General features: G+C 51.1%; 4 protein-coding genes across 4 annotated transcripts; 3 read left to right on the top strand and 1 right to left on the bottom strand.

The window, feature by feature from the left end:
• Nucleotides 1–325: 325 nt before the first annotated feature.
• On the top strand, nt 326–1,675 carry GGS22DRAFT_193284 (DUF455-domain-containing protein; the record flags this gene model as incomplete). The annotated part of the gene is made up of 1 exon (XM_047965369.1): nt 326–1,675. One exon carries the CDS (start codon nt 326–328, stop codon nt 1,673–1,675), a length of 1,350 nt encoding a protein of 449 aa, XP_047814348.1.
• Nucleotides 1,676–2,517: 842 nt separating this feature from the next.
• Nucleotides 2,518–3,827, top strand: GGS22DRAFT_84643 (AMMECR1 domain-containing protein). The gene has a single exon (XM_047968261.1). The coding sequence runs from the start codon at nt 2,601–2,603 to the stop codon at nt 3,423–3,425; it is 825 nt and encodes a 274-aa protein (XP_047814347.1). The 5' UTR covers nt 2,518–2,600; the 3' UTR covers nt 3,426–3,827.
• Nucleotides 3,828–4,274: 447 nt separating this feature from the next.
• On the top strand, nt 4,275–7,571 carry GGS22DRAFT_84650 (acid protease). Its single transcript, XM_047968262.1, has 6 exons — nt 4,275–4,644; nt 4,700–4,939; nt 4,994–5,188; nt 5,252–5,342; nt 5,403–5,818; nt 5,874–7,571. The coding sequence occupies exons 1-6, from the start codon at nt 4,371–4,373 to the stop codon at nt 7,166–7,168; spliced, it is 2,511 nt and encodes an 836-aa protein (XP_047814346.1). The 5' UTR covers nt 4,275–4,370; the 3' UTR covers nt 7,169–7,571.
• A 786-nt stretch (nt 7,572–8,357) lies between these two features.
• Nucleotides 8,358–9,528, bottom strand: GGS22DRAFT_84638 (ras-domain-containing protein). Its single transcript, XM_047968260.1, has one exon. The coding sequence runs from the start codon at nt 9,401–9,403 to the stop codon at nt 8,519–8,521; it is 885 nt and encodes a 294-aa protein (XP_047814345.1). The 5' UTR covers nt 9,404–9,528; the 3' UTR covers nt 8,358–8,518.

The following is a 9,528-nucleotide window of genomic DNA, read 5'->3' as shown; positions in this document are numbered from 1 at the left end:
CCCCCCCCCCCCCCCCCCCCCCCCCCCCCCCCCCCCCCCCCCCCCCCCCCCCCCCCCCCCCCCCCCCCCCCCCCCCCCCCCCCCCCCCCCCCCCCGGGGAGACTGTATAAGCCACACTAGCCACACTAGCCACATTCATCTGCACCAATTCAATTTTGCTCAGTTGAATCCTGTCAAAATTGAAAAAGTCAAACCATCAGACCAACATATTCGATATCAGATCATGCTTCTTGTTTGGAGTACTAAGCTGACAAGAAGATTTTATGGATTGAAATTACATCGATTAGGGCCTATTTCACAAGCTAGACAGCTGAAAACTTGCACCATGTCGGTCGTCGATATTGGTCGTTTAGCTGACCTCAAACACGCCAGGCACTCCGTAACCCTGTCCAATGGCAAGCGCCTTGTCCTTTTCCGCCTACCGAAAATTCAACCTTCGGATGCGGTAGCGTTACCAGCTACGGAAAAGTCTGATTCGTGGGCTTACTATGCGATGGAAGCAGAGTGTCCTCATGCAGGCGGGCCTATGACTGAAGCTCACATAGATATCGAAGACTCGTCTTATATTGCTTCTTGCCCGTGGCACGCATATGACTTCAACGTAGAGACCGGTGAGTCCAGCTATGGTATCAAAACCTGCACCTTCCCGGTTGCCATACAAGATGGAAGGGTGAGCATACATGTCGCAGAGGCCGAAGGTTTACATCTCTCCAAGATCGAGCCTGTCAGCGAGAAAGTGAAATTCAAGCATGGCCCTAGAGTCGAGCCCTCAGGTGCCCCAACCTATCTTGGCGAGGGTGCTTCTTTATGTGATTGGTGTGTTCACATATTGAATACTTCTAACCCTGAGCATAAGATCGAACTCACCACACACCTCTTCTCTTTATTCGCAACGCGTGAACAGTCTCCCTCTCCTATGCAGGTCGGGGCTGGCAGTGCGACTCCTCCCCAAGAACCGCCAAGGCAGAACCTAACCCAGGTGAAACCGGGGCGTATGCCTAAATCTGGCAGGGGAGGGAATGTTAAAAACAGGATAATGATGCTCCACGCTCTCGCAAATATAGAACAATGGGCTATCGACCTCGCCATCGATATTATAGTCCGCTTCGCCTCCTTTCACACGATCTCGCTAGACGGAAACGACAGTTCACAGAAGTTGCCACGAACGTTTTTCTACGACTGGTTGAAGGTCGCGAATGATGAGGCAAAACACTTCTCTCTTCTACGAGCGAGGCTCGAAGAGTTGGGAAGCTACTTCGGTGCACTTCCAGTTCACCATGCTTTATGGGAATCGGCCGAGAGGACAGCGCACGACCTACGTGCTAGGATAAGCGTCATCGCACTCGTTCACGAAGCCCGGGGTCTCGATGTCAATCCCCTGACGATCGAGAAATTCCGAAATGCCAAAGACGGCGAGAGCGTCGACGTCTTGAATATCATCCATAATGACGAGATCACACATGTTACGACGGGACATAGATGGCTTACTTGGATCTGTCAACAGGAAGGTACTGATCCGGTACAAGTCTTCCGGAGCAATGTGCAAAAACATTTCAGAGGTGCTGTGAAGGGTCCGTTCAACGCTGAAGCCAGAGAGCAGGCCGGTATGGATAAGAGCTATTACGAAGACCTCTATGGGCAACCGTGGAAAGGAGATGTGATTGCTGGCGGCTGAATACATCCGGAATTCAAGGGTGATTAGATTGAGTTCGTTGAAGATCAATCCTGAATCATCATGGATGTGTCGAGTGACGGACATGCCGAGGTCAACTGATCATGGTATTATTCATAACCATTTCGACAAACTTTTTTTCGGCAAACTAAGAGATACAATGGCATGGTTCAACACTCTAGACAGATACTTCCGACGACATCTTTATTAGCATACGTCTAGCGCCCCTTATTCACATCTGGGTCGCGTTGAAATTTTCGAACAAGGACGATTTCGACTAGTGCCTGAATGAAGAAAAATAAGATCTAATGGTCCCGTAAATCTGGATGTCGATAGAATAGAAAAATGAATCATGCATTTAATCTAGTCGACGGTAGGCCGTAGATAGATCGGAATCATGCCGTGTTAGATCCGGAATCGCCCGAGCGGGGCAAAACGGGGGAAGGGGATCGGTGAGGCTGAAATGCCAAGAATGACTGACAGGGGTCGCGTGACGTAGGCCAGCCTTATTAATCTTATTTTTAGCTTATTTTAGCTTAGATCGGGTTCCGAGGTCGTTGATAAGCGTTATGAAAGTTGTGCATATGGCATTCAGATGGACAAATCAAGAAGGTCCAAGTACGTTTAAGGTTCCCGCGATTCCCCATAGCTCCAACAGAAAGCGGGGTGAGAGCTGGTTGATGGCCTGTCCATTTGAACCCAATTCATGGCAATTACCAACAGCCTTTTCACCATTTTTACCTTTTTGCACTTCCCTTTGAATATTCTTAAAAAGAATCTTACCTCGACGACTTTCATGCAACGACTCGACAGCGTCGGACTCGATTTTCGGTTGCCTTCTCCTTGAAGGGTTCGCCCGCGTCATCTTCCGTCGTCTTACTACCTAACCACCTAACCGCCGAGATACCCGATAATAATTAGAGCAAAAATGGCTACAGTCGAACACTGTCTATACTGCTTCGAAACGCTGGTCGCGTACTTCGAGAGACGCAAACCCTTGGACCTCGAAGAGATCCAAGAGTCGTATGAAGAATATAGCAAGGAGTTAGAGGCGGCAGCCCTGTCCGATAAGACGGAGAGCCTCGAGAAGCGCATCCCGGCCCTCAGGAGGGTAGCCGACTCTAACGATTCCGGATCGAGTGCCTCGTCTCCTGCCTCAGGTTCCAGTATGTCCCTCAGCACCGAAACCGCTGCTACGTCCACCGATTCTCTCCCAGACTCCGAACCTCCAATTACCGAGTCGCCGCTGTTCGTGACATGGAACACAGTCGATCCCGATTCAGACGACACTTCACTGCGGGGCTGCATCGGCACTTTCGAGGCGCAAGAGCTTGACGATGGCCTTAGCTCGTACGCCATCACCTCGGCAATCCACGACACGCGATTCAACCCCATGTCGCAGCGGGAGTTACCATCTCTCGAGGTCGCCGTTACGTTGCTTACGAATTTCGAGGACTGCGACGACGAAATGGATTGGGAGATCGGGACGCACGGGATAAGGATAAGTTTCACAGATCGCGGCAGACGGTTCGGTGCTACGTACCTCCCAGACGTGGCGGCTGAGCAGGGATGGACCAAGGAAGAGACGCTGGTGAGCCTCATGCGAAAGGCCAATTGGGGTGGTAGAAGAGATAAGTGGCAATCCGTCAACTTGAACGTCGTGAGATACCAGGGCAAGAAGAAGTCGATAAGATACCCCGAGTACAAGCGCTGGCGGGATTGGGTGGATCGGAAAAGTGAGGAAGAGGTGTAACCGCGAACGGGTTCAGAGGAAGGGAGGGGCACGCGGGTCTAGGTACGCGCTTAAGAACGCGAGAAAGAAAGCATACACGCGGACGCATTATATGGGGCGGTATAGGCGTTTGTGGAAAGGGAGGGAGTATAGAGCACGGCGCCAGAAGAAGTAACCGCGTCAGTAGTGCAGGTGGTGGTGGATGATTTGATGATACAGGTAGAGCAGGGTCGCTTCTCCCGTTTTTCCTGCGAATGCTTTCGAATACTATTGCCAATCTAATAACCTACTTTACAACTATCCTTAGGCCAATCTCCTCTTTGGTTCTAAGTGTCGCCCTTCATATAAGTCATTTCCCCTACTATCCCTTACTAACGAGGACATGTTCACTGTAACAACGATAAATCGGGATAGGTTGGAACTTGAGAATGTGGTAAATCTCAAAGTCTAATTTTAATCCCACGAGGCGTCTCATCATGAGACTTCGTTGGCCGAACGATCCTTCATAATCGATGAGGGAGCCTATTCGCAATAGCTAGGATCTCATACCAGCTGCTCATCTACGAGAGAAGGGACATGGCCTTCCCCTGGCATGAGGTCAATGGAGCCGCCCTTCGCCTAGAACTTATCGGTTGCCATATCGACAAATGTCTCAGGAGTCCAGCCCTCCGCCATATTCTCAGCAACGGAGAGAATAATTGTCTCTGGAACATGTGTCCCGCATTCTTCAACCTCGTGCGAAACAGGGCTAGCAACCAGGCTAGCGAGCCCCATCGCCTAGTTATCGCTTTCGAATTCCTCGCCCAGCTGTATGATATACCTCACGATGCGTCCTATTTCTCCTCGTCCTCTCCTCTCTTTTGTTTCATCATTCATTGGCTATTCAAGTCGTTTATTTATTCATTCGCTTTTCCTCCGACTGCATAGTTGCTAACTAACTAGCTCGGCTAGTCGCACGCAGCAAAGATGTCGTTGTTTTCTCCTCACTCTTTTTTACTCACCCTTACGGTAGCCGGCTCGCTGACGGGCGCGGCAAACGCGGCTAGAATGTTCCCTATGGCGAACGCGACGGCGCATAATGGATCCGTGGACGCGACTACTTTATATAAGAACACGAATGAGGTCTTGGCAATTCCGCTGAGGCGCCTTGAACATCGCGGTGTTCCGACGACGAGCTTGGCCAGGAGATATTTCGGCACGGATGTCCTCGGGGTTTATGGCGCGGCTTATTTCGCGGAGAGTATGTATTCTCAGTCCTGATTATGGGAGAAAAGAAGTTGCTAACGGGAGGATAGTGATGATCGGTGGAAATGACAATCCACAAACTGTCAGCGTGTTGCTTGACACCGGTTCTTTCGAGATGTGGGTTAATCCGAATTGCTCGGCGGCGAACGTTAAGGACTACTGCGAGGCATTTGGGCACTATGACCCGACTATTTCGCCTACTGCAAAGAGTCTAAATACGAATTTTGGGATCCAGTATGGCCAGGGAAGCGCGAGTGGGGTTTATTATAAGGATGATGTTTACCTGTCTGGTGAGTTGTGTTTAGCTCTCTCTGTTTATAGGGGTTACTGACGATATGAATTAGGTGCCCAGATCAAGGAGCAGCAATTCGGCGTTTCGAATACGTCAAGTGATGTCTGGTTCGGCATATTAGGTCTTGGACGCGGCCAGGGAGGCGGTGTCGTTAATTACTCGTCCATCGTCGACTCGCTCGCCGATCAGGGGTATACAAATAGCAAGTTATTTAGTTTGGACTTGGGAGGTCAACCTGGTCCTTCTGGTGAGTTAATACTATATGATCATAGACCCCTGAATATGATGTATGCTAAATAATGCTAAACAGCTGCCATCACGGGAGAAATGGTCTTCGGTGGAGTCGATACCAACAAATACTCTGGAAACCTAGCCAAGGTCCCTACCGATCCCAAAGACCCGTAAGTCGAAGCATTTTCCGCATCCCAATTGAATTAGCGTCCTCAATCTAACTTACATAGACACTACGTCGTGACACTCAACTCTCTATCCATGCAAACCCCTAATGCTGGCGACAACGCCATCTCCCGCCGAAGTGAGCCCATCAACGATACCAGTCTCCCCCTCCAAGTGGTCGTTGACTCCGGGACAACGCTCTCCCTGCTCCCGGAATCCATGGTAACGGCCCTAGCTGCAGGCTTCCCAGGCGCTACATCCGATGGCAGCGGTGGCTACAAGGTACCGTGCGACCTGCGCAACTCAACGGATAGCAGCTTGGACTTCGAGTTTGCAGGTGAAGGTAACGAAAAGGTCACGATCACGGTTAGCTACGCCGATTTCATCTGGTATGGTGGTGATGAGTGCTTTTTGGGAGCCCAGTATAATAAAGACATTGGTGTCTGGATTTTGGGTGATACGTTCTTGAGAGGGGCTTATGGTGAGTTCTGTCTTGTATACTTCCTGAATGTTATAAAACTGACAATTGCCAAAAGTCACATTCGATCAAAGCAACAATGCGCTATACATGGCGAACTACGCTAAGTGCGGCGAAGAGTCGAACTTAGTCCCCGTTCCTGCAGGTGTAGATGCCGCGGCTAACATTCCTGGTTCTTGCGAGAGGCCGGTCGTTGTGCGCCCAGCATCTCCTGTTGAATCCGGTCCGGACTGTACTGAGACTCTGTTACCACCAGCTGCTACTACGACTGCTACGTTGAACAGGCAAGCGAGTGCCGCGCCGGTTGCTCCCGAAGACGGTGAATGCGACTGCGACGAAGATGACAACGACGGCGGCGAGATGGAAGAGTCAGCGCAGCGTTTTGCGTATCATTCCGAGCATTTCGAATACCATGAGACTTTCACTGCTTCGGAGACTTTCATTAGTACGATGTTCCGACACATCGTATACACGATGAGCGAACAAGAATACACCCATCACGAATCCTTCGTCACCACATTTTGCCCAGGCGACATCCTACCTCCGCCCACCCCGTCTCTAGCCCACATTGAGGTCCCGACGCAACCTATGCCGCAGCCAACCATCACGCCCACACCGGCTCAACCTGCCGTGGTCCAAGTAACGCAACCCGCAACCACGATCCTAACGCAGAAAATCGAAATCACTACTACCGAGCGTTGCGAGACTAGCACTTATACAGTCACTGCCTGCGACGCAGTCAATGATGGCTGCACAGTAGGCGCGACAACTACAAGAGTCATGACTTTAATCGACACAGTGACAGTCAAAGCTCACCCTGCCGCCTCCCCCCCTCCCCCGCCCTCTCCCATCTCAATCGAATCAATCGAATCAACCTCATCCTCCCCAACCTCCTCACCCCACACAACCTTCGCCCACCCCTCCGCCTCCATCTCCCCAACCCCAACCCCATCCCCAGCACCAACAGTAACCCACGCCCCGCAATCCATCTCCGTAGCCCCAGACACCCCCACCACCTTCTTCTCCTACTCCAACCCGCTCCCGCCTCCGCCTCCGTCCCCGCCCTCCCAGGGCGTCGCGTACGGGAACGCGAGCTGGGCGTTTAATAACGGGAGTGTGGGTGCGAGTGCGCCGGTCATCGCGGCGGCGCCGAGTCGGGGGTTTGGCGCTGGGGTGGGGATGAATGTGAATGCGAACGCGCCGACGCCGACGAAGAGTATGTCTACGGCTACGGCTACGGGGTTTGTGGTTCCCATGTCTGGGGCTGCGGGGAGGATGAGAGGGGGGGAGAGAGTGCTGGTTGATGTGGGGTTGTTGGCGGCGATGGTGGTTGCGTGGGTTGTGTTGGTGTGATGGGGTTGATGCTTGGTTAAAGGGGTTTGTGGGGTTGGGGTTGAGGGATAGGGGATAGGGGTGGTCGCCAGATTGCTGGTTGATGATTGAATGAATACTTACGATACCAAAAGGGAAGAAACCGGAGGAAATAAGGGAAGAAATCGGAGGAAATAAGGGAAGGAAATATGGTGATAAAGAAGGATACTTGAGCGGTAATGGATGAATGTCATGGGGATATAAACCTAGGAATATCGGCACGGTTATGGGGGATATTTGGTTCTCAGGGGTAGAATCATGACAGGATAGGACTTGGTAGGCTGGACATCCAAACCAGCCCGGCTTCAATTAGCAGATAGATGGATATCTCGTAGTTTCTTTAGATACCTAGGTAGTAGACTTAATTCGAATCTTTTGAAGTTAACGTTCATCTTCCCCCTCAGGAGTCTTCCTAAATGAATTACTAAGATATTACTAATGAATAATTGCGAAAAATGGTTACTAAGATATTAGTACGAAACATGACTAAAGATCTTACTAAGAAATGACTAAAGTTGGGTATAGGGGAATTCAATCGATCATTTGACACATCCATTCTCAGCAACCAACCAACCGCAATTATGTTCATCATAGGAGTCAGTCAACATTACCATACCCTGAACGGGCGAATAAAGAAGTCGTTCATTACCAAAAACAGAACGCTCATAGTAGGTACCACCTATTTAGGTACCTAGCTTTTCAACCCGTCCATTCGAATCCTCGTCAGCCAATGCCATGCCATGCCATGCTACGCCGTGCGTTCCACACCCACAAGTCAACCCAAACCTTCCAGATGTACAAGTCCGCAAGATAACCGTACATATCTGCTCCCCCCTCCTCCTTTCGCCTCCCCGGGCGCTCATTAAGAAAACGAGAGGAAGATACATGAATATCCCTATCCCCCAATGCTTCATTGTTCCATTGTTCGAGTTCCCGTCCTCGTCCGCTTCCCCGCCGTGTAGAACGCCTGTGTATGGTATCTCCGAGATACAATGTCCCTGTACCGTCATTTGAAAAGAGATGCCGATTTAAAAAGATACCCCATTGAATTCTTCGCTTTCGTCAGCCGACTGCAAATATGGAATTGAAGTGGTTTGGCTGCAAGTGGTATATCGTGAGTCTTCATCTGAGAAGCTTCATGTAGTAACCCCAGCGATTCTCCATAAGTCATCCCTGAGCATCGTAGTCTTTGACATAAGACCAACGTATTCGTCTCTTTCCTCGCGTTTATCATTCGAAAGCTCCCAGTGACAACTTGCAATTTTGTCCATGACGTGTAGTAGCCGGGTAGTAGTCGACTCTAGGAAGTTTGATAGTCGAGCGAGCTTCACCCTACCAACATCGTAAACTCCTCCAAAACCCATCTTTTCCTCTTCCCCCAAAACCTAACCTTTGGCCGTCGCCAAGCCGTGGCCCCCTCATTAACCCCGAGCGCCCAGGCTTCTCCATATCTGTGTCCCGGTCGTCGCTGTTTCCCAAAGGTGTTAAGGGTTTCGTGACACCACGACGGTCCATTTCAGTGTTATCCAGTACGCCCATTTCCGCCAGGCGACGACCCTCGACTACTCGGCGGACGATAAGAGCGAATGTTTCTTCAATATTCACCTCGAGGCGGGCACTCGTTTCCATGAAGCCGCACCCGCGTTTCCGAGCCCAGTCGAGTCCCTGTGCTGCCGGCACTTGCCGTGACTCTTGGAGATCGCACTTGTTTCCTGCCACTATCTTAACCGGTGGTATCGTCCTTGCGCCACTGCCTGCTCCTCCTAGCCCAGCACTCCCTCTCCTCTGCCCTGCCCCTAAGCCAGCCCTCCTCGCCCGCGCCGCATTGTCTAACCGTGTCTCGGCCTCCATATCTATGAGGTCGTTGAAGTAGTTTAGGGCGTCGAGGCTATCGTGCGAGGTGATGTCGTAGACGAGGAGGAAGGCGTCGGCGCTTAGGTTAGAGGATGCCCACATGCCGCGATATTCTTCTTGGCCCGCCGTGTCAGTTAGCGAAAGGTGGTACGTTGTCCCGTCAATGCGCCGTGTGATGCTGTAACTATCTTCAATCGTCGGGTCGTACTCGGACGTCCATTGGGATCGGACTAGTCGCAGGGTGATAGACGATTTACCGCATCCGCCATCGCCGCATATCGTGATCGATATAGGTACCGGTGGTTGTGGGACTGACATAGGCGGTTGTTGTGGTTGGTGATATTGTTGTTGATTGGGATGCATTGCTGCGATTGGTTTTGTAACTCTACTCTACTCTTCTCTATGCTTGGTGTCTATTTCTTTTTCAAGTGGTAGTCATGCGCCTAAATAGGCAAGGGAATCACCGTGCGTCGTTAGTCAGAATGAAC

Source organism: Annulohypoxylon maeteangense (assembly GCF_022496945.1).
Source record: "Annulohypoxylon maeteangense strain CBS 123835 unplaced genomic scaffold GGS22scaffold_26, whole genome shotgun sequence".
NCBI classification, from domain to species: Eukaryota; Fungi; Ascomycota; class Sordariomycetes; order Xylariales; family Hypoxylaceae; genus Annulohypoxylon; species Annulohypoxylon maeteangense.
The sequence above is the reverse complement of the archived record's forward strand: the minus strand, read 5'-3'. Positions and strand labels throughout refer to the sequence as shown.

Excerpts from the sequence above, each read along its gene's own strand:
- GGS22DRAFT_84643 (XM_047968261.1), top strand. The coding sequence starts at position 2,601 with ATGGCTACAGTCGAACACTGTCTATACTGCTTCGAAACGCTGGTCGCG.
- GGS22DRAFT_84650 (XM_047968262.1), top strand. The coding sequence starts at position 4,371 with ATGTCGTTGTTTTCTCCTCACTCTTTTTTACTCACCCTTACGGTAGCC. Across the intron at positions 4,645-4,699 it reads CGCGGCTTATTTCGCGGAGA|TGATGATCGGTGGAAATGAC; the intron begins GTATGTATTCTC and ends ACGGGAGGATAG. Across the intron at positions 4,940-4,993 it reads GGATGATGTTTACCTGTCTG|GTGCCCAGATCAAGGAGCAG; the intron begins GTGAGTTGTGTT and ends GATATGAATTAG.
- GGS22DRAFT_84638 (XM_047968260.1), bottom strand. The coding sequence starts at position 9,403 with ATGCATCCCAATCAACAACAATATCACCAACCACAACAACCGCCTATG.